General features: G+C 47.0%; 2 protein-coding genes across 4 annotated transcripts in view; both read left to right on the top strand.

Moving 5' to 3' along the window:
* SLC39A13 (solute carrier family 39 member 13) overlaps positions 1 to 6,936 on the top strand; it is a 22,161-nt gene extending 15,225 nt beyond the window's left edge. For 2 of the 3 annotated variants that reach the window (XM_075105393.1, XM_075105395.1), the window contains 5 exons: positions 2,038 to 2,127; positions 2,474 to 2,524; positions 2,755 to 2,887; positions 3,024 to 3,123; positions 4,157 to 6,936. In XM_075105393.1, the coding sequence (XP_074961494.1) occupies positions 2,038 to 2,127; positions 2,474 to 2,524; positions 2,755 to 2,887; positions 3,024 to 3,123; positions 4,157 to 4,232 (450 nt within the window). In that variant the 3' untranslated portion in view covers positions 4,233 to 6,936. The remainder of the gene's footprint in view (positions 1 to 2,037; positions 2,128 to 2,473; positions 2,525 to 2,754; positions 2,888 to 3,023; positions 3,124 to 4,156) is intronic. The other variant, XM_075105396.1, reaches the window with a different exon arrangement.
* Positions 6,937 to 9,615: 2,679 nt separating this feature from the next.
* On the top strand, positions 9,616 to 25,084 carry LOC142062669 (transmembrane protein 178B-like). Its single transcript, XM_075105391.1, has 4 exons — positions 9,616 to 10,255; positions 20,180 to 20,293; positions 21,556 to 21,693; positions 23,435 to 25,084. Exons 1-4 carry the CDS (start codon positions 9,874 to 9,876, stop codon positions 23,677 to 23,679), a joined length of 879 nt encoding a protein of 292 aa, XP_074961492.1. The 5' UTR covers positions 9,616 to 9,873; the 3' UTR covers positions 23,680 to 25,084.
* Positions 25,085 to 25,338: the final 254 nt, after the last annotated feature.

Raw genomic sequence — 25,338 nt, 5'->3', positions numbered from 1 at the left:
ACTGCAGGTGAGAGGCTTCCTTTGTGCTCAGACATAGATAGTTCTATCCTGCATTGCAGCCTTTATTCCTTCAACAAGTAAAAACATTGTAGAGTACTTTTGCCTTGCTTATTCTTTCTTTTTCATTGTGGTACATAGGGTCCTTGCTGATTTGTAGGAGGATGTTTTATTGCACGGTGACATCAATTCTGAAGCGTGAACATAAACACTTCATCTGGCTGTGCTCTTTATGAGCAATGAGAACATCCTATTAGGAATTCGCAGAATATAAATGTCAGAGGCTCATAACTGTCAAATCAACCCAATTTATTTCTGAGCACTCCAAGGCTTTGCTGCTTTCAGTGACAGCTTTTACCCAAGCCAGTGACAAGAGAAAGTCATAATGTTTTAATCATTAATTCTATTTTTTGCCTATACAGTGGTGTGGGAAAGCATTTTTGTGTAAAATTTATGTGAATAATTATTACTATCCTGTGGGGAAAATGCAATCGCATGAAATCCCAACATGAAAAGGAGACATTTTAGGCAGTCATATTTGAAAATGAGGAATGAGAAGTAAAACTGTTATGTTCATGGGTCTGCCTGCATGCATTGGTTTGTGTTTTTCTTCTTACAAAAACATGCAGGGAACTTCCTCTGCATCCATTGTGGAGATGTTATTTAGATTATTACTTAAACATTATCTGTAGTTAGGCTTTGCTTAATCCGTTGTTTTCATATTTAATCATCAATGTACTTCTAGAAGTTTAGACCCTATAAAGATGTCCTGAGATTGTGCAGTAGAAGTGCCCTGTGGAAGGGTGATGCTTTGGAGAGAGAGACTTGACAGAAAGCCCCACCTGACCTGTGGCATACAGATGGCAGGAAGAAAAGATGCCCCAAGCAGTGTTTGATAGAAACAGGGAAAAGCAGAAGACCAAAAAGGGCTCATGAAACCCATCAGCACTTGTGTTCTTCCAGCTGAACTTTGGCAGCTGATGCTATGGTAAAGTAAGAGGTTAATGCCTCACAGTTTCTAGACAGTCTCTCCTCTCTGCTCACTGGATCCTGCCCTGTATCTGGGGTTAATGTATGCCACCTTAGTTCTTGCAGTCCAGAGACAGCCTAATGTATTAGCTAACACCCAGTTTGATAAAAATTCAAACTGCAGTGCTGTATAGTGAACTGCAGTATCTCAGAACACATGCGCAGTAGTTTTTGTTAAATCCAATGCAAAAAAAATCCCCAAAACCTTTGAGCAAAAGAGCTGGGGTGGAACCCTCATGAATCACTTCAGGTAAAATACTCAGAATTTGGCTGGAGATGACCATAGTTGTTATGACAGGGAAGTCTAATATGGAGATGGACTTGTGAGGAAGGAAGCTGTCTATGCGTATAATTATAAAGAGATATGTTTATATGCAAATGCACATACATGCTATCCAGCCTTCTAGTCAGTGGTTTTTTGGTGACTGTCATCACTGTCTTCTCTTTTTATTCTTTGTTAAGGGAAAGCAAACCCACAAGCACAAGCGTTTTTAGTACAATGCTTGAAGACTTATTTAGTTATAAAAAGCTATTTCAGCAACATGTTCTGTTGCATTGTTCTTGCCACCTTTTGAGGAGGAGGTATTTAACAGTTAGATATTGAAGTACATGACTAGAAAACAAGGTCAGGTCATATTTGAAGCCAGTCACCTGTGTAGATTACAGTGTCACCTAAAATTGGTTTGATTTAGTATCAGATATATTTTTGCATTTTGGCTTTCTGTTTTTTACTTTCTCTTTTGTCTGTTTCTAGAGTTCTTATGTAAATGACAAAGATGATTATCCTAATCTCAGACTCTTGCTTATCCTAAAACTTAGTTTGCTCTAAAACCAAACATAACATTCAATTTGTACTTGAGCCCTGGCATAGTTTAAGATCTTCACCAGAAGTGCCATGTCCTGACCTTTCCCATTTGATCATGATTCTGTATAACCTGCGTCTAAGCCATGTGCTTTCTTTTATCATGTTATGTCTCTTCCTTTATCAGGGGCTCTTCCTTCTCTTTGCAGATTAGCGGATACCTCAATCTGCTGGCCAACACCATTGATAACTTTACACATGGCCTGGCAGTAGCAGCCAGCTTCCTGGTTAGCAGAAAGGTAAGGTTTCTGCCACCAGCTCTGTTCTGAGCTGGAGAGGCCTGTTCTCAAGTGTGAGGCAACATGCAAAAAAAACCCCAAAGACGTGATGGTTTCCTCTTGAGAAAATGGCGACTACAATATAAAGGAACTCTATCCTGACCCTCTGATGCAGAGCTTCTTCAAACCTGGGACACGTTTGTCATTTGTACTGGCATTAGGGGAAGGCTTAGCTCCTCTGTCCTTCTGTTGACTGGCTCTAAACTCTGAGTAATAAGTCTTGGAGAAAGGGGCCTTGACATGCTGATGAGTGTCATCTGTCAAGCTGGGGGAGTGCTTCCTAATCACCTTCTCTTCTCTGCTGCAGGTTGGGTTCCTAACCACAATGGCCATTCTCCTGCATGAAATCCCACATGAGGTGAGAGGGCTTTATATTCTGCTGTCATGAGGGTATTACAAGGGTGCTTCATCTACTAAGAGGAGGGCTGGGCCTGAGTAACATTTTCTTGTCCCTTTGAAAGCTGCTCCTTCTGGGAGACTGGCAACATGGAAAACTAGAAACAGTCTTGAAGCACTGGTAGTGTTACAGATTGCCTTTGTGACTGAGAATGTTCATGTTCATTAACTGTCAGCTCTTGGTTTTCTTAGGTTGGAGACTTTGCAATCCTACTTCGGGCTGGCTTTGACCGCTGGAGTGCAGCCAAGATGCAGCTTTCCACAGCTCTAGGGGGGATTCTAGGAGCCTGCTTTGCAATATGTGCTCAGTCACCAAAAGGAGCAGGTAAGGATCCCTGGGACCTCTGTAAGAATATGCTGGGGGGTGCCTATCATCCCCATGTGTGTATCTTCTTTTCCTTCTCTGGTCTCTTCCATGGCCTTGTCTCAGTAATAACAAAAGCTTTCTGTATTTTGTGCAGGGGAAACGGTAGCCTGGATCCTCCCTTTCACTTCTGGAGGATTTCTATATATTGCCTTGGTAAATGTTGTGCCTGATCTCCTGGAGGAAAAGAACCCTTGGTAAGTGCTCCCTCCTGTTCTGCTGCAGCAGTTCTTGCTGCCGGGGAGCAGGGATGTAACCCTTTCCTGCGCCTGTTCTGGGAGCACATGAATACCAGCTCTCTAAATCCCATAGGCAAGGCTGGAACCTGGATAGACTGCTGTGCTAGCTATTGTGTTTATGGGACTATGAAGACCCTATCAAACAAGAGAACCTTCAGCTGGGTCAGTTCCTAAGATTGTGCTAACGCAGTATGTAGCCTGACCAGCTAGAGCAGGTTGCTCAGAAACATGTCCAGTAAGGTGACCCATTCCCCAGACTGCCTTGTCAGCTTCTGGCATGTACTGGTTTAGGGACTGTCTGAACCAGGGCCCCGTAGAGGTGTGTGTGTCTGATAACCACATGTGAACCTATCCTTTACATGCTTCTCTCATTCCTTTTTGACCCTATCCATTACTTTGGGCTTCTGCAATCTCCCTTTGGCAGCAAGTTTGTGTAGTTTGACTGCACTGTGTTAAATGATGCTTATTATTTGGTTTTTTAGCCTCTTACTAATTTTGATTAGATGCCACTGTGTTGCTGTGTGAGTAGAAGATAATAGTTTACTTTATCATTCAGCATTTCATACTCCGTTATGGTATTCCACCTCAGCCATCTCTCTTCTACACTGGTATATATATTCCGGTATATTTGGCCTCCCCTCATTTGTGTTATTCTGGTTTCTTACAGCCTGATTAAGCTGGTTCTCTTGTGAGAGAAAGGACAGGAATATATGCTGGGTAGCTGCATGACAGAATCAGCTTAAATTGTTTTTGAAGCCTGAGGTGGGACCTTGCAGCTGAGTAGAACAAATACCTGTCAGTTTATAGACCACTTCTTTGCTTGGGGTGCTGGGAAAGAGTCTTCTCAGCTGTGGTAGTGGCTTCGTACAGCTGTTGCGTTCTCCTTGTGGTAGATTTGGAAGGGCAAAGAACAAACCATTTGTGAGCCTCTACCCTGCTGCCTATTGGGATTGGTCTATGGCTTCTCCTAATTTTGCTGTTTCTTTCCCAGGAACTCCCTGCAGCAAATTCTGCTCCTGTGTACAGGCATTACAGTCATGGTGCTACTCTCGCTCACAACCGAGTGACCTCTGCGCAGACCCCATGATGCCTCCCAGAGCCGCCACGGTGACTCTGAGCTGTTACAAAGCAATAAGGAACACTAATGTCAATTCCTATGTGTGTGCGTGCAGATCTGGCTGCTAATGTGACAAGCAGGGGACAAAGAGGTCTGGGTGTGCAGGACTTTGTTCCCTGGCTCTCCTATCCCTGTTCTGCTAAAATCCACACATTAAGGGCTTCCAGTTTTTTTTTTTTTTGGTCTGTTTGCTTTATGGAGCAAAAGATACAGTGAGCAGAAACGAACTGAACAACTGCTGCACAGCAAAAGGACAATTTTTCATTTGGTTCATTCTGATGGAACTGTACCTCCCAAGCTCTTGTGTGAAAATACCAGAGGCAATTCCTGTAGCTGATGAAGAGGAGGGACTTTTCCTACCACTCCAATGGCTGAGGCAGAGAAAGGATAGCAAATCAAAAATAAACTAACAGCTTTAGCCAGAACTACCTACCCATGAGAAGTTACGGTGCTATGAGATGGGGGAAAAGACCATTTCCAATTTGATCTCTGGCTTTTTGTTGACATCAGTTGTTCCTAAAGGTAGTATTAGCCTCAGCGGTCCACCTCTTTGGTCTATTTTGTATTTGTTGATTTTGAAATAGAGCCAAAAGCTTTTGAGGCACTTTAGGATAGGCCACTCCAATAGCCAGCACAGCCTGTTTATCTGAAAAAATGGTCAGTAAATGTTTCTTCTATTGCCATACTACCAGCTCACCTACTTCTGGAAGGAAAGCCATGTGTTCGTTGCAACTGAGCTCCCTCTCCTCATAACTATTAGCAGAACATGGCTCTGAGCCTACCTTTGAGACCCAACTCACCCACTGTCTGCCCTGCACCACGTTTCAGTGCTCTCTTGAGGTGTAGGACGTTGGCCCTGCCTGGCATGCTGCAGCAGCCCTAGGCTGTCATGGCAGGGGTCTGGGCACTTTGGGCAATAGCTGAACACTACAGCCTGGTCAGCAGCCAATAACTCCGGGTTAGCTTCCCCTCTGTTCAGTGTAGACTATTTAAGAGCATGCTATAACCAAAAATATAGACGGTAGCCTATTTCTGGGCTTCTTACCTTGCAGTGGAGCTAGTCCGCTCGGGATGGCTGGATAAATAATACTGACAGCCCTTAAAGGAAAGGGCATGGCAGCAAATAATACTGGAGGGAGGTTGAAATGAGAAGGGTGGAACTTGGTGAAAAGATTTTTAAAAATGGGTCTGGAAAAGCTGTGAGCTGAATAAGGAGAGAAGGGAATATGAAAGGGTGACAGTAAGTATGCCTTAAGAGGAGTTTTCTGTTGCGTGATGCTTGGGATAAAATTTTTGGCAGTTTGAGACCAATAAAAATAAATTACATTTCCAGTGCTTTGCCCACATCCCAGCTCACGGGGATGACCAGGCCATCATTGTCCAGGGGTGTTTTATTGCCATGGAGCTGTGCACAGTTATTGGATCATCCCTTCTGCAAAGCTTATTCTTGCTTTGCTTAAATCTGTTTAAAAACAGGTCTAATTGAACTGGCAGAGTCATTGGACACAAAACAGTTACCACATTGTGAATTGCACCAACTCAGCTCTGTCTCTAAACAGTTTTTGTAAATCAGTACAGCTCTCCAGTCTACACAGGGCCTTATCAAGAGGGCTCTTCTCATGGGAGGATGATTTGGGTCAGAGCAAGATGCAGGTACGCTGCCCACAGCAGAGGCATTTACTTCCCCAAGAGATTCCTGAACTGTTGACATAGTTCTTTTTTTTTTCAACAGCTCCCGTCCTACTTTTCAGAGTGCTGAAGAGCTCATGCTTGCAGTTTTCTCTGCCCATAAACTGCTGTCTGCAATTTTTTCAGCTTTCCTTACCCCAGGCTTACATCAGTAACTAGTTTCATTGCAACAAGGAGGGAGGCTTAATGCAATTTTTTTTGTCCTCTTTACAAAGTTGCCTTCCTTTGCCAACTACTCCCTCTGTCATTCAGTTGTCACAAAGTCTGAGTAGCATCTGCTTCCTGCTTTCCTGGAAGGAGGATTAATCTGAACAGCCTGCTGGGACTAGGGGAGTAGGCTAACTTTCTAGTTCTAGCTTTGGGGTGTTTTTTCCTCCCACCCTCCTCCCCCTTGCCCAGGGATTGAAGCTAAGCGGATGCTGTAGTAGGGCACTGGCGGAAGCAGCTTTCCGTAGAATGACATGCCTGCTCTTTCCCAAGATGTCTGTCTCAAAATGAGGCTGGTATTTAAGTTGAGGCATTGCCAGGTGAGTGCCCATGCGTTAGTGTTGTTGCATCAGCCACGAGCCTTGCCAAGACTGAAAACCACAGTCAGGATTTTGCATTCAGGAATGCGAAGTGGATGACACTGAAGAAGGAATTTCTGAGTTGTTTTTCTTGGCTGCTACCACAGGCGTGGACAGTCTGCAGTTCTTGGGAAGATACTCTGCTAGGAGGTAGCATGGGGCTTGCCAGGGCTGGGAAGGGCTTGTTCGTTTTCTACTACATCAGCCCTGGGGCTGAGGATGGAGAACCTCGGGAGGAAATGGAGCATTGCTCCACCACCTTTGTCACTTTTGGAAATGCAGAGAGAATAGTATTTTCTAGTTCTATTTTTTCAGATGCTCTTTTGCATTTTCCCCCTTCATCTGTATTGGTCTGCTCTGGATGGAGACAATAGAGATGAAATAAATGGTTTTCCACGAGGGTGTGGGTTTTGTTGTTGTTGAAGCTACTACTTTTCATTGAATTACAAATTCAGTTCAAATTTCATTTGCATTAAAGAGCACTCTCTCTGGGTTAGTCTAGAGAAGTATGGGCTCTGTCTTACCCTCCTTTCTACTCAAACTTTCACAATTGAAAGAAAAGGTTCTAATTCAGTTTCTTGTTCCTGCTGCTGTGGCACTGTGGGCCAGGACTGGTATGGTCTGAACATAATTCTTCGCTGCTGGTCTGGGCTCCCTTAAAAGCATCACCAACTGAGTTGCTCCTCTTTGAGGGGAGAGCTTACATGGTAACTGACTATCCAGAGTGTTTTGCAACCACACTGTTGTGATCAGTGATATTTTTTTTTTTTTAATCTAAAAACCTCAAGGCCCATCTGAAATCCATTAACACTACACTGGTTACCTGCCATGTGGGACAAAGGTGCCCTCATCAAATATATGTAGGAATTGCCCAGAAGGGACTAAGGGGATTTTCTCTACCCTTCAAACAGGAGTTCAGACCATGTCTTATGCCACCCTTCATTTGAAGATTTTCAGCCTGGGAATATGGAGTGGTAGTACATGGCTCTCAGTTCTTACACAGAGTCTTAAGAAGGAGGAAAACCATGCCCCAAGAGCTGGAAGAAGGTGAAGGCAGGTAGGTGATCAATGGCATGCTTCCATGGTCTGGGGGCTTTGCCAGCAATGTCTGTTTTGGAATCTCTGACCCTGGCTTTGCCATACTGCACTCTTTGGTTGTGCTGGTGCCCCTGCCTGTGGGGCTGTGCTGTGAGCCTGTCTCCCCCATCCCTTTTTCCTTCTCAAAAGTAATAAAAAATAACTTGGATTAATCAGCTGCCTGGTTCACAGGCTCCATAAAAAGTGGCTCTGGCACAACTGCAGTAGCACAGAGGGGAGAACAATTGAAAGGAGTCGCCTATGTGGGAACTTTCTACGGTGATGGTCTTGCCAAAGCCCCTGTTGTCTGAAACTGTAGCCTGGGGAACTGATGTAGAGAGTGGGGTGACATAATAGCATCGCAGATTTAGGAAATGTGGCTATTCGGATCCTTCCAGGAAAGAGCTGCTATAACTGAAGGATTTTTCCATGTTAGGTAACCTAGAGCACTGATTGTATTTGAAAATTATTTTTTAATTGTTGATGTGGAAGACTGAAATTAGGTGGTATGTGTAAGAAAATTCTTTTGACAGCAGTCCTTTCAATTTTTCTGCCTTGAAGGCACTAATGTGCAGCTGCATGGATGGTAATCCCATCTGTCCAGTGTGAACTGCTGAAGAGGATCATGCTGAAATGTGGTTAAAACAAGCTTTATCTGCGGTTACTGCATGTTTCCACCAGACATACTGCTGTGGAGAGAGAAGCAGTGCTCTATTCTGGGCAGAGTCCCTGGGAGGAGTGCTGGGAAGGGCACTGAGGTCGTGCTTGGTGTGTCCAAGAGTGCAAAAAGTGACAAGGCAAAGGGGGGGAAAGAATCCAAAACTCCTGCAGTTGAACAGTTGCTCTTGGGAGACAATTTAAAAAACTTCTAACAAACAAAACTAAGGATTTTAAAACTAGACATTGAACTTGTATTTTAGACTTACCATAGCACTAGATCATTTTATCTGGAGGCCAGAATTGAAACAATGGTGCCCTAAAAACTGGCAGTGGGGACTGATAGTACTGTAGCTGGAGGAGCAAGCCCCATAGAACAAGGGGGATCAAAAGGGATTTTGTGCCCTTGGAAATGTTGCGTGTAACTAATGGCTTGGATTTAGCCTGCTTCTCACTGCATGAAATAGATTGGTATTTTTTAACTCTTCAGGCCTTATTTTCCATTAACAGATAAGGGTTGAGGAGAAATTGTAATCAAAATCATAGAATCACTAAGGTTGGAAAAGACCATCAGGTCCAACTGCCAACCCAACACCCCCAGGTCTCATAAACTATGTCCCAAAATGCTACATCTACGTGTTTTTTCAACGCCTCCAGGGATGGTGACTCCACCAGCCCTGGGCAGCCAGTTCCAATGCCTGACCACTCTTTCAGGAAAGGCATTTTTTCCTAATATCCAATCTAAACCTCCCTTGACACAGCTTGAGGCCATTTCCTTTCATCCTATCAGTAGTAACTAGTGAGAAAAGACCAACCCCCCCTCACTACAACCTCCCCTCAGGCAGCTGCAGAGAGCGAGAAGGGCTCCCCTCAGCCTCCCCTTCTCCAGGCTAAACCCCCCCAGCCCCCTCAGCCGCCCCCCAGCACACTTGTGCTCCAGACCCTGCCCCAGCCCCGCTGCCCTTCTCTGGACACGTTCCAGCCCCTCAAGGCCCTTCTTGTCCCGAGGGGCCCAAACCTGAGCCCAGCATTCGAGGTGGGGCCTCCCCAGGGCCGAGCACAGGGGCCCCATCCCTGCCCGGCTCCTGCTGGCCACACCAGTGCTGACACAAGCCCGGGGGCTGGTGGCCTCCTTGGCCACCTGGGCACTGCTGGCTCATGTTCAAGCGCCAACCAGCGCTGCCGCTCGTGCCTTTTGTATTCTATGCACGTTTTCGAGCCGCTGGGTCCCCGTGGGACCGACGGAGGCCCCTCGGGCCGGGCTAGCCCCGGCGGCGACTCTGGCCACGGGGCGGGGGCTGCGGCCGAGCCAAGGGGAGGCCGCGAAAGCTGTCGGGGGCTCTGCTCTCCCCTTTCTTTCCCCGGCAGCCGCCGGGGCCTCAGCGCTGCACCGCCTCGGGGCGAGGGACCGGCTCCCCCGGGGCTGCTCCGCCGGTGTTTGCCGTGGGCCCCTTCGAGGCCGGGCTGGGAGCGCCCTGGGCCCACAGCGGCGCAGGACCGAGGGGGAGCAAGCAGCCCCATTTCCCTTCCGGGGCGGCGGGCGGAGGCGCCCAGCCGAGCTGCAGCAGAAGGGCCCGCCCCGCTGCCCGCCGGCGCGGTAAGATGGCGGCCGCGGCTCAGGCGCTGAGCGGCTCCGGGCTGCTCCTGGCCGCCGCCGCCCTCGCCCTCCTGGCCGTGGCCATCGGCACCGACTCCTGGTACGAGACGGACGCCCGGCGGCACCGGGAGCGCTGCCGCGGCTTCGGCCACAAGCGCAGCGACCCGCCCGGTTCCATGTCGGCGCCCAGCTCCCACCTGCCGCTCCGCGCCCGGCCCCCGCGGGCCCTGCTCCCCGGGCTGCCCCCGGCCCCCGCCCCGGCCGCCGCCGCCGCCGCCACCCTGGACTCGCACTGCGGCCGCCGCTTCAACTCCACCGTCTCGGGGCTCTGGAGGCGCTGCCACCGCGCGGGGTACGAGCCGGACAGCGAGGAGCTCATCCGGAAAGGTGAGGTGCTCGGGCGGGGGGCGACCCCGGGCCCCGGCCCCGGGCCCGCCTGGCCCCGCTGCTGTCCGTGGTGCTGAGCCCGGCTCTGCGGGCGGGGCCGCGGCCGCCGCTGCCGCTGCGGCCTGGGCAGGGTAAGTGGGATGGCGAGAGGGCGGGGATGAGGCCCCACGGGTGTCCCCGGGGGTGCGGGAGGCGGCAGGCGTGGCCCTGACCCCATACCGGGGTCCTACACCCCTCCCCATCTGCTTCAAACACTGCCGTGCTGGGCAGGAGCCTGTCTGGGAGAGGCTCTTCCGTGGCCCCGTGCCGGCCTGACACTTGGGCAGGGTCTCGGTGGGCACCCGCCTAATCCTGAGACCTTCTTGCGTTTGAGTGCTGAGAAATGCGTGGCATTGTTTATAGCTGTGGGATGTTTACAGCAAGGAGAACAGGACCTGTTGTTCCTGTTCCAGTACTGGGGAGTTCAGGTTGCTGCAGTGGATTGCCAGGCCGTCATGGTGGCAGATGTCACACGAGGTTCCAGGGGTGACAGGAGAGAAGGCTGTGGATCTTCTGTTATGATGGCACATGGTACAAAGCCAAGCAGCAGGGTTCCTGTTCTTTTTCGGTGACCTTGCCTCATTTTTCTGGTACACGGAGCTGACTCCGAGACTTAGACCTGGATCCTGCAAAACTTAACTTCTGATGGAAGTAACCCTGGGGAAAGCTTTTGTAAGATCAGAGCATTTGCTCTATTTAAAGGGGGTGTGGTGTGTGAGTTTCCTCAGCCTCAAAGTCAAGATCTTTTCCAAGAATGGTGAAGACAAATCTGCACACAGACTGGTGGGTAGTGTCAACAAATTCATATAGGAGCTTGGACACCTGTAAGCCCCATCTCTTGGTTGAAGTAGTCAACTACCTGAAAGGAGGTTGTAGCAAGGTGGATCTTGGTCTCTTCTCCCAAATAACAAGAGATAGGATGAGAGGAAATGGCCTCAAGTTGGGTCAGGAGAGGTTTAGATTGGGTATTAGGGAAAATTTCTTCACCAAAAGGGTTGTCAAGCACTGGAACAGGCTGTGCAGGGAAGTGGTTGAGTCACCGTCCCTGGAGGTAGCACTTAGGGACGTGGTTTAATGGTGGACTTGGTGGTGCTGGGTTAATGGTTGGACTTGATGATCTGAAAGGTCTTTTCCAACCTTCTATTGGAAACCTATTCTATGATTCTAGGTACAAATAGAATTCCTGGACTGGATGGTACAAATAATGTAGCAGACTGACCCACTGTATCAAAATAAATGACATATAAAAGAAGCTTAGGATAAGAAATGCTATGTATGGTTAATGATAAATAACAGGACTTACTGTTCCAGCAGGTATATATTAGCACAGGGAGAGTAGGAGTTGGGAGAAGTGCTTCCACTGAGGCACAAAATGGAAATGCTATCTTGAGAAAGCGGGAGCAGTTCTTCAGTATGGCTTCCAACTGTGACGCCAGTCCTGCACAGCAGAGGATGGATAGATTGGCACTGTGAAGCTCAGCATGTCTTTGTCCGTTCTTCCCAAAGCACAGCAGTGACTTACTTTTAGAAACTCCAGTGCCCTGTGTTTAGCTTCTTTCTGTATCTAATCTCCTAGGATCCATTTTATGCATTTTCATTTTTATTTCTGTGTTGATGTCATTTCACTAAAAGGCAGCTCATTAATTTCTTTCTATTAATTGTGCCTCTTGTAAAATATTTCTCTATTTTTTTGCTTCACCTCAAGCCAAATGCTTTCAGCTCCTGTTGAGATTAGGAAAGTCAGGGGGAAGGGATGGGAAGAACACTAGTTTGGTCCTCAGTAGTTCTGTTCCTGAGGTATTTTCCCAACACTACAACAGGCAGAGAGGCCAGAGTCTGCATTCCGCATGCATGAGGGCATTACAGGGTGGTGAATGAGCTTCCTCAGGGACTGATGTGTAAAACTGGAGGGACTCTGATTCCAAAAGTTTTTTCTTCTGCTTTCTTTTTTTCTCCAGCCATTCTAATAAAAGACCTTGCCTTTCCCTACAAGCCTTGCTTCCCTCATATCCTTTGCCTAATAGGTCTGCGGTTGCTACTGTAAAGATTTCCACATTATCTTGTTGAGATAAATTATTAATAATAGTTCTTGTAGAGTCAGATCTTTAAATTGGTATGACTCTCTTATACCTTCCCCTGACCTGCTTTACTAGCAGCCTTTCCTTGTTCCTGCTGTGTATATCTTTTCTCTGCCAACTGTGATTAAGCAGCCTTTTCCAGCCGATGGTCAGGTGCGGCTGTTGCTGAGCTATTCTCTCAAGCACAATACTAGTTCTGGGGCTTCCTAAGAGAAAAAAAAAAAAAGTGTTTTTTTCTCCTGGTGTGAGCTGAAGATCACTACTGTGCACCTCTGGAAGTCCTACTTTCTCCTTGATTTGCAGCAAGTTTTCAGCTAGCATTTTGGTGATGTGTGATGCCTTCTAACATTCTGAACATTCCTGAAACTAGAGAATTTATAGGCTTTTACTGACAGAGGGGTAAATAGGGTGGGAGGTTTTGTTGGTTGGTTGGTTGGTTGGGTTTTTTGGTGAGAGTCCAGTGGTAATTTTGCTTAGGGTTTATACTCTTCATTTTATAGTACCTCTGAAATAAGGTTTCTTTCCTTCCTGAGTCTCTCTTGAGTTCTGAATAAATTAATAAATCCATAAGTGCCCATATCCATTTAGATAATTCCATGGATTTCTATTCCAGGATTTATCTACTGCTATTAATACAAAGCAAATTCTGTGGAAACTTTTATATTTAAGCATTTTAGCCAATGATGCATATACTAGCATACATTTATAGATAATATATTTCTTAAAAATATGTAAAATATTTTTGCTTCATATATTTAAAAGGAAGAAGCAGGAGTCAAAAAATGCAGAGCAAAACTGAGAGGTGGGAAATGTTTAAATATAAGAGGAGAATGATGTGTGGGATTTTTCTTAAAATGCAAAATCACTGTGTTGGAACTGTGAAGAAATAGATAGTTTCATTTTAAAAATAAAATTAAGAAGGCAAAAGAAGAAATTATGTATGAACCAAATTGGGAAAATGGAGATTAGCAGTCAGTAAAAGATAGCAGGTAAGGAACTGAAGCACTTGGTGGGGAAACGAAGAGTATCTGTGTGTGTAGGGAGGGACTCTGTGAGTGTAAGAAGTTGAGCACTATCCATCATCTTACAGGCCCTGTGCTATGTGGGTTACACACCAGATAACTGGTGCTGCAACAAAAAACATTTTGCTTGGAGAATTCTTATGTAGTGAGGTCCTCCAGAGATTTATTACATGCTGTTCAGTGGTCTTCTTTATTAATATGAAAAAAACGTTGCTTACAAAGTGGTGGCAGTAGAAAATGTTTAATTAGGAAAGATCTGTTCTGATTGGCTGCTGTGGGTAGCTCGGTGGATTCATTTGAACACCGTGCGTTTTAACACCAGAAAATTGAAGGAATTACAAAAAAAAGAGGTTCATCACTGTTCATAAACTGAGGATTTTATTGCTTTTTCAAGCGTGCCCTGAAAAGGCTCTGGGATGGGACTGGTGGGTCTCGCATATACTGGGCAGAAATGACTTCTTAGTACCACAATGTAGCTGAGAAAGTGAGAAGAACCACTGGATGCCTTAGCAGAGGAATGCAACAGTTTGTGGCAGTAATGAGGCCCTTGAGGGAAAAATGCTTAGTCCTGGTGTCCCGTCCTTTCCAACTGATGATAAAATTGAAGAGCTACAGGAATGACTGTGAGGTCGGTAGAACATCTATTATAGTGGGGTATTTAATAAACTCAATCTGTTTGGTCGTGGCCATTGGTAAGTATGATCTGTCAGTAGATACGATCTGTAAGAGTTATCATAGAGGAAGGTTGTTACCAGATCTAGTGGCCTTTGGGTGATGATGTGGGCAGAGTGATCCCACAGCTGTGATGCTCTCCACAATCCTGGGCAGAAATGGTAGGAATAGGCCAGGCAGCTTCAGTGGCTGCTTGGTCCTGGGGCATGAGGGAGAGGAGGGCCAGACCTCACATGGTGGCTCCATGTTAACTGCCCATGGCTGCTCACTGGTGAGAATGAGAGGGTTTGTCCCAGTCGTGTGAGTGCCAAACTGCTCTAAGATAGGACCGGGCCAGGTAGTGGAACTGAAAATGAGGACCCTACCATTTCCCCCTCATAACACTGGCCCATAAGCAGTGTAGAGAAGAAAACACACATGTTCCAAGTCAGAGATGAAAAATAAACTGAGAAAAAACCTGGGGTGTGCTGAGCCCAGGATTAAAAATTGAATGTGCTACAGCAGGCCTGGGTCTGGGTTTCCAGGTGTCTGGCAGCCCAGGGTAAGGGTTCTGTGCTCTGCCTGAGCACCTGGAGGTCCAGAAATTCTTTCTAGCCAGCATCCTCTGATCTTTCCCAGCCTTTCTGTTCAGTCAGGAGAAAGGACTTGTCCAGGGACACCGACACATAGTGTCCCAAGGGCTGTGAGAGGGAAACCTGTCTGCAGTTGCAGTCCTGAAGGAAAAAAAAAAAACCACTTTGAGGACAAGGTGTGAGAAACAATGTTGGCCATAGGAGGGCACAGGTATGTAGCTCGGCCACGAAAGAGTCAATGTGACACTGCTGGATACAGTTCATTGCTTCTTATGTTTATTTTTTAATCAAGAAAATTGTACATGCGGTGCAATTTTCATGCACTGCAGAAAAACTTTCCATTCTTCTAATGCCCCTAAGAAATGATAGGATCAGGCTGGCTGCGTAACCTTTTTCTTGTACACGTGCTTTATGGTAAGCTACCAACACGAGCACCTGCCCCTTTCTGTCCTGTATTCTCACGGGCCAAAAAACAACATGCACTTACTTGTTGTTCACCACATGACTCCATTCTGTTCAAGCCTTTGCGTGAAGGCAGATTTTAATTTTGGCAGGCTTTCCTATGGTGCTCATCCGGGTGTGTTACAAACAAAAGAGAAGTCACTTTGCTAGCAGGTTTCTGAAATGAAGGGCAGGATGCTGTCCCTGTTTTATAGACTGGGATTTAAGGTATGTAAGGGCTTAGGGCAAAAAACTTATTGGAGTACCCTTGACGTTGCAATAACTTTGAGACTACAAACCTGGGTTTGATTTTTTTTCTTTTTTTTTTTTTTTTGAGTGTTTAGAGAATAAGGTGTTACATCACTCTACATGCAGCCTTGTGGAGAGTACCTGGCTATATTTGAGTGCATAGTGTCTCTGCAAATGAGACTTAGCAATTCACTCAGAAGATGGGAAGCATGAACTAGTGACTGTGGATGCAAAATCTGGCTACTGAGGATTTCCTGGGTGGATGTTATAATTTTCTGGGAGACATTCAGCTGAGAGACCACCCTCACTGCTGCCCTAATCCCCTGACTCTCTTGCCTACCTGTTTCAGCTTTTCCAGCAGACCTGCAGAGAGAGGCCTCCTGGTTTTGCCTTTGGTGGCTCATACCAGAGCAGGCCCAGCCTGTGCTCTCAGAGCCCATGGATTAGAGGTCAGAGCTGAGCATAAACCCTGAAATACGCTAACTTGTGAGCTCTTAGTTTTGCAAACTTGCTGTCGTAATATAATTTTATGTGCTACCTACATAAAATTAGCACTTTGAATTCTGGGGAAGAAAGGATGAAGAGTAAAGCTTCTAAACCAGAGGCAGAATGAACTGATATTTGAAAACTTCTAAATAACCAGATTTGTATAAGAAGGTGGAGTGGTTTTACTTTTAGTCTACACGTAAACTCTTGCAATAATACAGAGCAAAGATTTTCTTAGTGATATTTTAGCTGAGGAGTCCATAGCTTTAATCATAAGGGATGTATATCTCTGGTCTTTGATTTTTCTTCCATGAGCTATAAAAGTGATAATCCTTGCTCTTACATAAAATACTGCTTCATATATAGTACTTCTGTAATGGGAATATGTAAGTGCATAGATCTTACTGTAAATGAATCCAGTGCATTGCGATCTAAAATCTGATGTCATTAGCTTGTACCAGAGACATATTTCTCAACAACACGTGTAAATCATGTAGATAGTGAAATCTAATTCAGTCAACAGTTACAGGTAAAATTTAATTAGATATTGTGATGTGCTGTATGTGGCCTATGTCCTTAATTCAGACGTTTACAGAGCTTTTGCAAATGAACTGGCATCCTCTGTTACTGGGTTGTCTTGCTGATCTGTTTGCTCAGGCAGCACTACAGACTTTTCTGAAATAAATGCAAAGAGGGTGCCCTTCTCCGCAGGGTTTGGGCCAGTGGCTGAAGGTGAAGGGGAGCAGCTCTACGTTTTGGCATATCGCTGCCAGTGCCTTGTGGTGTCAGAGGAGGTGGCAGGGAACTGCAGCTGGGGAAGGGGGTGGTGGGAAGCACGGCCGAGGCTGGGGGCCCACTGAAATGCTTTGCTGCGCAGAGGCTTTTGGAGCTCTAGCTTTGAGTTGTCCCCTTTCGGGGCATGTTTTTTACATGTCTGCTTGTTCCACTTCGGTAATAAATGCCACCGTTTGGTTAGTGTGGGGAAATTAGATCGCCTTTCCCTCCCTGGCCTGATGGCTGGGATTGGCTGGGCCTCTGGTATGCAACTCCTCATCTTCACAGAATCCCAGGTCAGAAGGGACCTCAGGGATCATCTAGTCCAACCTTTCTGGGAAGAGCCCAGTCTAGACAGATGGCCCAGCGCCCTGTCCAGCTGAATCTTAAAAGTGTCCAACGTGGCCGAGTCAACCCCTTCCCTGGGGAGATTATTCCAATGGTGACTGTCCTCAGTGTGAAAAATTTCCCTCTGGTGTCCAATCAGAATCTCCCCAAGAGCAGCTTGTGTCCATGCCCCCTTGTCCTCTCCATGGGACTCCTTGTAAAAAGGGAGTCTCCATCTTCTTTGTAGCTACCCCTTAAGTACTGGTACATGGGGATGAGATCCCCTCTGAGCCTCCTTTTCTCAAGGGTGAACAAACCCAGCTCTCCCAGCCTACCCTCGTATGGCAGCTTCCCAGTCCTCTGATCATCCTGGTGGCCCTTCTCTGGGCCCCTTCCAGCCTGGCCACATCGTTTTTGTACAGCGGGGACCAGAACTGCACACAGTGCTCCAGGTGTGGCCTGACCAGCGCCGAGTAGAGCGGGATGACGACTTCTTTATCTCTGCTGGCGATGCCCTTTTTGATGCAACCCAGCATCCTGTTGGCCTTCTTGGCCGCAGCAGCCACTGTTCGCTCATGTTGAGCTTTCTGTCCACCAGGCCCCCCAGGTCCCTTTCCACAGAGCTGCTCTCCAGCCAGGTGGATCCCGATCTGTGCTGCACTCCTGGATTATGTTTTCCCAGGTGCATGACCTTACACTTCCCCTTGTTGAACTTCATAAGGGTCTTGCTGGCCCACTCCTCCAGCCTATCCAGATCTCCCTGCAGAGCAGCTTTCCCTTCTGGAGTGTCTACTTCCCCACTCAACTTGGTGTCATCTGCCAACTTCATCAGGCTACACTTGATGCCGTTATCCAGATCACTTATAAAGATATTGAATAACATTGGGCCCAATATCGATCCCTGGGGATCGATATCTTGTCAAGTGGGGGCTTCCTCTCTCTGCAGGTTCTTGCAGGAACCAGGTCAGTACCATCCTGGTGAACATTGTTAGAGAGCAAAATCATCCTCCCCATTGCTGCAGGAGCAGCACAAAGCCCATTTCTTCTCCTGGAGTATCTAGCGTCTTTTGCAAAGCTCATTACTGAGTCTGCAGCTCCCTGCTAGTGATTGTTCATAATTAGCTGAGTGGCCAACTGATTGTTTCTGAATGGTTCTTCTGCCCCAGCATTCAAATAGTGGTAATGACCCCACAGCCATTGTTTAAGGGGAACTTTTTGTACTGTTTAACTGTTTTACCTTTCTGTCTATTCTCTTCCACCCCACCATCGATGTTTATTCTCTCCCCTGCCCTGGCTTTATTTATAACAGGGAGGGCAAGGCACCTTCCCCTCCCTCTACCCCCTAGTATCATCTCTGGTATCCATTGTTTTCTGAACTAAAAATCCCTGTCAAGAAGAGCTTGCACGTAGGTTCACATTTGCATATGGGGACCGCTTTTCTTTAAGCTATAATCACAGAATCACAGAATCACTGGTTTGAAGGGACCTCAGGGATCATCTAGTCCAACCTTTCTGGGAAGAGCCCAGTCTAGACAAGATGGCCCAGCACCCCCACGAGCCAAATCTTAAAGGTGTCCAACGTGGCTGAGTCAGCCCCTTCCCTGGGGAGATTATTCCAATGGTGACTGTCCTCAGTGTGAAAAATTTCCTTCTAATGTCCAATCGGAATCTCCCCAAGAGCAGCTTGTGTCCATCCCCCTTGCCCTCTCCATGGGACTCCGTGTAAAAAGGGAGTCTCCATCTTCTTTGTAGCTGCCCCTTAAGTACTGGTACATGGGGATGAGATCCCCTCTGAGCCTCCTTTTCTCAAGGGTGAACAAACCCAGCTCTCCCAGCCTGTCCTCATATGGCAGGCTTCCCAGTCCTTTGATCATCTTGGTGGCCCTTCTCTGGACCCCTTCCAGCCTGTTGTGCCCCACGTTGGACGCCAAAAAGGACTGTTGTGGTTTAGCCCCAGTCAGCAACCCAGCACCACGGAGCCGCTCGCCCACTCCCCCCTGGTGGGACGGGGGAGAGAATTGGAAGCGTAAAAGTGAGGCAACTCATGGTTTGAGACAAAGACAGTTTAGCAGGTAAAGCAAAAGCAAAACAAGGAATTCATTCACCCCTTCCCACGGGCAGGCAGGTGCTCAGCCATCCCCAGGAGAGCAGGGCTCCATCACGCGTAACGGTTACTTGGGAAGACAAACACCACCACTCCAGACATCCCACCCTTCCTCCTTCCCCCAGCTTTATATCCTGAGCATGATGGCATATGGTACGGGATATCCCGTGGGTCAGTTGGGGTCAGCTGTCCTGGCTGTGTCCCCTCCCAGCCTCTTGTGCCCCCGGCAGAGCATGGGGAGCTGAAAAAGTCCTTGACCAGTGTAAGCACGACTTAGCAACAGCCAAAACACCCCCGCATTATCACCACTGTTTCCAGCAAAAATCCAAAACACAGCCCCATACCAGCTACTATGAAGAGATTTAACTCTATCCCGGCTGAAACCAGGACACGGGCACCAGAACTGCGCACAGCACTCCAGGTGTGGCCTGACAAGCGCTGAGTAGAGCGGGATGATGACTTCTTTATCTCTGCTGGCGATGCCCTTTTTGATGCAACCCAGCATCCTGTTGGCCTTCTTGGCCGCAGCAGCCACTGTTCACTCATGTTGAGCTTTTTGTCCACCAGGACCCCAGGTCCCTTTCCACAGAGCTGCTCTCCAGCCAGGTGGATCCCAGTCTGTGCTGCACTCCCGGATTATGTTTTCCCAGGTGGAAACAAGCCTAATTGGGTACTAGCGTTCATCAAAAGTAACACAAAGAGCCAGTGGCTACTGGCATGAATTTATACTTTTCTCCCATGCACTTCACTTCCCAGCATTCATTCAGATTTTTCAAAGTGATTCAGCTCTCTCTTTTTAGAGACAAAGCAGTCCTGTTGGTACTTAGCTGCATTCTTGTTTCAGACATCCCAAAGAGATTGTACCCGTTCCTCTAGGAAGCTTCTGGAGCTTTTTGGTGACTGTTGTTACTGTTTACCTTCAGCCGTTCCTTCCTAGATCATGCCTGGGTCTTGCTCTCTTTTTGCCAGTTCTTTGTAGCAAGTCCCCCATCTCTCCTAATCCCCAAAGCCTCTGAAGTAAAAAGCTCATTTTTTGGTTATATTTGGTGTGTTACCGAGCTACGGCTTCTGCTGTGTGAGCTCTGCTGGGCCAGCCAACTCAGCAGCAAGTGCAAGGCACAGGGATTTCATGCTGTTTCACGCCGATGTTTCTTTTACAGGAGTTATTCAGCGCTGCACCGCTGTGAAGTACCACTACACCTCCAGCTCACTGCCTCGCAACTTACCCATCAACATCACGAACACCATCCGGCAGGATGAGTGGCACGCGCTCCGTAAGTAACGCTGAGCCGTGTACGAGATCGTTTGGATTGCTTCATGCCTTAATGCAATGCCAAGTGAGGGCTCTGAATCAGCTTGCTGTCCCTGGGCTCTAAGCATGAATACCTATTTGCTAGTGAGGAAGGGTGAGCAGCTGACAGTGTAACTGGAAGGGGATGTGAAATCTGGAGGGGCTTAAGCAGTGAATTCAGGAATTCAGGCCTGTGTGTAGCGTGTTGCGAGGTGTGATCATATTCTGGGTCTGGGGACAGGCAGTTCCCAGCTGGCTTACCAAAAGGTGCCACATCACCGTGTAGTCTGTGTAGAGCTTGTTGTATTTTCCTGTGTGCACGCCCATGACCTGGTGCAGCTCTCTGACAACCAGCACTGTTAGGAAACAGCTCAGTTTGTCTTTGCAAGCCCCTTTTACCAGCTCCTGGCTCACAAGCTGCCTCATGCCCAAGTCCTTCCCACACAAATGACTGACCTGAGAATGATTTGATTTTTTTTCTGCTCCTGCTTCTCTCTACATTTGTTTTCTGGTTCTGTTGCCTCACATAATTCTGCCTAGCCCCTGTCATGTAAGCCTCAGTGCTGAGGAAATCCAGCTAGAGACTGAACTAGGAAGAGACAAGAACAGCGCTTGTATTATGGATTACAAAGTGCTGTTCATACCACTGGTGCCCAAGCTTCTTTTTTTAGAGCTTGTTACTGGAGTTGTTCCCATGATACTCTATTGATCTGCTGTCTGCTTCTGTCCTCCCACTATTCCTCTTGTCAGTTCACACTATCTGCCTTCCATGCACTAGTCCTTTACTTCTCTTCAGTGTCCCCTCTCACTTCTTTTATTTCTAATTTCAGCAGACACTCATCCATCAAACTCCATCCCAAAGAAACACAACACACAAAAAAAGAAAAAAAAAAAAGAAAAAAAGCCCTTGTGGTACTAACATTTACAAATCGTTGCCAAATTCATAATGCACCACTTCTGTCCCATGTTGGGAAGTATTTGGCCAGTATTCCTCTTGATCAGGACAGTAATACTCTCTAGTTGTACAGTGTCTAGCAGAAGGGAGTCAAGTTAGCTGTATTCCCTTAGCTTCAGTGTGAAGGGGAAACTACCTCAAAGAAGCTACAGGAGGAGTTGTCCATGGGTGAGGTATAAACTTCAGAACCAAAAAATCTAAATCTGTGTGGGCTCTCCCCAAGCTGTCCTGTCTGGGTGCTGCCATGTTCATGTCTTCTTTCTTGCTTTTTCTCCTTTCTCTTCCCTCAGATCTGCGGAGGATGACAGCTGGCTTCATTGGCATGGCAGTCTCCATCATCCTGTTTGGGTGGATCATTGGTGTGCTGGGCTGCTGCAAACAGCAGGAGCTCATGCAGTATGTGGCTGGGCTGCTCTTCCTAATGGGAGGTGAGAGCTTTTAGCTTCTACTCCTGAAGTCACCACAGTATTGCTGGCTGGGGAGGTGCTCTCAGCAGTCAAGTCAGCCCACAGCAAACATACAAAGCAGTTCTTTAGTGCAGCAAGCCATCAGCACAGCACACTTCCCCAGCTCTGGGCAGGGCCTATGCTTGCGTGGGGAGTTGTATGTTTCTGAGTAGACCCTGCTATATGTACACATGAGCCTTCTGCTCTGGAGAGCTGCTCTGAGTGTGTGGAGCCTGTGGCTCCTGTAAGACAGCTCAGCTCAGTTTTCCCTAGGGAATCTTAACAAAGACAGAAAAAAATAAAAATCAATGCAGAGCGCCTTTCTGCTGCTCAGAGATGCTCATGTCTTTGGGTAACAATGAAGTCCAAACCCAGCCAAGCCTGGAGAACATCAGCCCAGGAGTATGGACGTGAGCTCAGTGCTTTCCTGGTGTGCTACATCTGTCCTTCCTGGCTGGGAGCTGACTGTCTGCATGGCCAAAGGCTTTTTTCTGAACTTTGTGCTGCTCAGAAATGGGCAGTGTAAAAAAAGGGGCATAGTAGCAACAAACGCACCAAAAGGGTAAGCTACTCAGATGCTGCAAGGATGGGGACTCTTAAATTACAAGCTGTAAACAGGCAACTTTTAAATAAGAAAAAAATGAGTCTCTCCTTAAAAGCTACAGCTGCTACCCTAGAGGCCTGGTGTCAGCATCTATAATGGCTGCAAGCAACGAACTTGGTGATATAACAGCATCTATATCAATTAAACAAGTAGGTGTGACACTGGCTTGGTGCCAGTTTGGGCGGGGGGGATATCTTCCCAAGCCATAAATGGGCCTTCTCAAGGAGTGCTTTTGGGCAGCTGCACAGAAAAGCACCCTGCTGACATGGTAGAAAGGCTGGAAGTTAGGCCTGTGCTGTCCTTGATCATCTTACGTGCTGCTTAACAGTTTCCTTTGGGAACATTATCATTTCTTTATCACACAGCAGTGAAAGGGTAAAGCATTGTAAGTGAAAGAGGTAGACCGGGTCCCCTTCAAGTGCTTCTGCACTTACCATGATGGGCATGCTGTCAGCAGTAAGAGCTGTTGTTAGTACTTAGACACAGATGCAGAGCTGGAGAGAACAAAATATACACTAGACTCAAGGTTGAGGTGATCGCGTGTATAGTAGACATACTAGAGTGCTTGGCATTATCAGTTTCTTCAGTTTTTTTTTGCTCCACTATATAGGTGCTTAGTGAACGTGTAGCAGGTGACAAAAACCTGGGCACTGTGACTGGGCTGAGGCTACAGCTGGCAGGAATCTGGATGTGCCTAGCAGAAACCAAGCAGCACTGCACTTTGAAGCCCGGGCTTCTTTTATTTACCTTACATAGGAGAGACTGCCCAAGTACTACCTGGAACCTGATGACATTAGTCATTGGCAATAAGTACGGTCTCAGGAGGATCGCTGTATGATGAACTGCACGTGACTGAGTTCGCAATAGCAACAGCAGGAGCTAAGGCAATATTAGTTATTTGTGAAGTGAGGTATCCTGTAGTCCTACATATTTTGCCTTTTTTTCTCTCCCTATCTTGTAACAAGACTGACTGGTAGGCCTTAAAAAAAGAAAAAAAAAACAGACAGGTAATCCTTGATTTTGAATATTTATGACTTTGACAATACCTAGGGTAGAAAACCCAGAGCATAATTAACCTGTCCGAGGGCAGTGTAGAACCCTCTTGCTTTTCTCCTGCAGGTACATGCTGTATCATCTCACTCTGCACATGCGTAGCTGGGATCAATTTTGAGTTATCTCGCTACCCTCGCTACGTCTATGGGCTGCCAGAGGACATCAGTCATGGCTATGGCTGGTCCATGTTCTGTGCCTGGGGAGGCCTGGGCCTCACCCTGCTGGCTGGGTTCCTCTGCACGTTGGCCCCGTCACTCAACACTTCTCGGGTGTCGGTACAAAAACCCAGACAAGAAAATGGGGCTGTGTGACCTCGGCGGGAGCGAGGAGAGACTCTGGAAAGCGCAGCCTGGGCAGAGCTGTGGGTTACCACCAGGAAGGGGTGGCACAGCAACGCATGGAGGGCAGTGCCATAGCTGTGGAAATGCCAGCCCGCGGTATGCTGCTGCAGCCTCCAGTCACAGACCCGGACCTTGCAAGTAACGCTGTTTGAATTATTGCCGATTTGCTCATTGATGGTTTAAGGGGAACAGTTCTTTTGATTTTTCTTCTGTTTCCAAGGGATTAAGTCCAAGGCTGTGTCTTTTTTTGTGCTGTTTTTTGAACTGTACCTCCATGGTCCTGTTATTGTCCAGTTGTAAGGGATGTTTACGCATCAACTCTATTGCTGCAGGTCTGTGCAATTCAGACCCAAATTAGGGCAAGGAGCTACGTGAAGTTGGCTTGAACACTTTTGCAACAGGCATGTCTCATGTTGGCTCAGGCCATTGTTTCCCAAAAGAACCGTGATCTATGCCGCAGTTTAGGCCAAAGAATTAGCCCATTCTTAGTATTGATTAATTAAAAAAAAACCGAAAAAACCATGCTATGCCATGCTGTAGCAGCAGCTATGTACTCACTATTAAAGCCGGTTCCAAAAGCAGCCGGCTGTAACTGAGCAGCAAGACTCTAAAAAAACTTATGGATTTAGGAAAGGAGGGGGAAGTTTTCCTCAGCTGCTCACACAGGTGAGGTTACTCATTTGTCTAACGACCATACCCTTGTTTTAATGGGGCGATGTATGCAACATGCTGCTTGTAACTCTTCCACTGGAGGCCAGGGTATATTTCTGAAAGTATGTCATAGTTTGAGCTGCTGGGATCAGCTTTCACCTCCAACTATGTTATGGGTGCAACTTCTGGTCCGTGAAAGGAGATGCATAACTCTCCCCAAGCTCAAATAGCAGTACTGCTAAAATAGCAGATGTACAAACCCCACTAATATTCATGTCCAAAGGAACTGCAATGTATTTTCCTCAGGAACACGTGGCGTCTACTCACTTCACCACTCGCCCCTTTTCTGATGTCAAATGCCCCCCGAGCACAGCGTGTCAAGAACACGCAGGCTCCGCTGGAACAAGCGCCTGCTCTGAATTGAGCAGTAAGGGCCTTGGAACCAGTGCAAATACTAACTCAGGAACATCAGCCAAAGTACTTCGGGGTGCATTTTTCTTTCATTCATCTATTCTTTCTTCCCTCATATCCACACCCCTCTCCCAAGTGTCCAAAACTGCACAGGTAAAGATGAGATGGCCAGCATTTGGAGATGTTTACATTGTATTTACAATACAGTGGCATGTAAGATATTTAATGCTAAAGTCAGTGTATTTATGAAAAGTGTAATTTTTAAATGGAAGTTGTAATTCTCAACTGGCATTAAAAGTACTGAAAGACTTGCTCAGTGGATGAAGTCTTGGATTTCTTTCTGACTAATTACCAGACTGATGCACCAGGGACTTCCCAGAGTTACATTTCCAGAGTTAAGTTTAAATGACAAAGTTTGAACATCATTTGTGTGTGAATCGTGTTCACTCCTCCCTTGCAAAGTAAGCATTAGTTCAAAAGTTTCAAAGACTCTAACAAAGCTCTACAGTCTGTTCACTGGCTGCACAGGTAAAAACAGGGGCTACTGTGTGAGCTGCAGATCAGCAA

The sequence above is a fragment of the Phalacrocorax aristotelis genome, chromosome 10 (genome assembly GCF_949628215.1).
Source record: "Phalacrocorax aristotelis chromosome 10, bGulAri2.1, whole genome shotgun sequence".
NCBI lineage: Eukaryota > Metazoa > Chordata > Aves > Suliformes > Phalacrocoracidae > Phalacrocorax > Phalacrocorax aristotelis.
The sequence above is the reverse complement of the archived record's forward strand: the minus strand, read 5'-3'. Positions and strand labels throughout refer to the sequence as shown.

Bases quoted from the DNA above. Each gene is read 5' to 3' on its own strand.
- LOC142062669 (XM_075105391.1), top strand. From the start codon at position 9,874: ATGGCGGCCGCGGCTCAGGCGCTGAGCGGCTCCGGGCTGCTCCTGGCC. The intron at 10,256-20,179 runs GTGAGGTGCTCG...TTTCTTTTACAG, and splicing joins CGAGGAGCTCATCCGGAAAG to GAGTTATTCAGCGCTGCACC. The intron at 20,294-21,555 runs GTAAGTAACGCT...CTCTTCCCTCAG, and splicing joins GGATGAGTGGCACGCGCTCC to ATCTGCGGAGGATGACAGCT.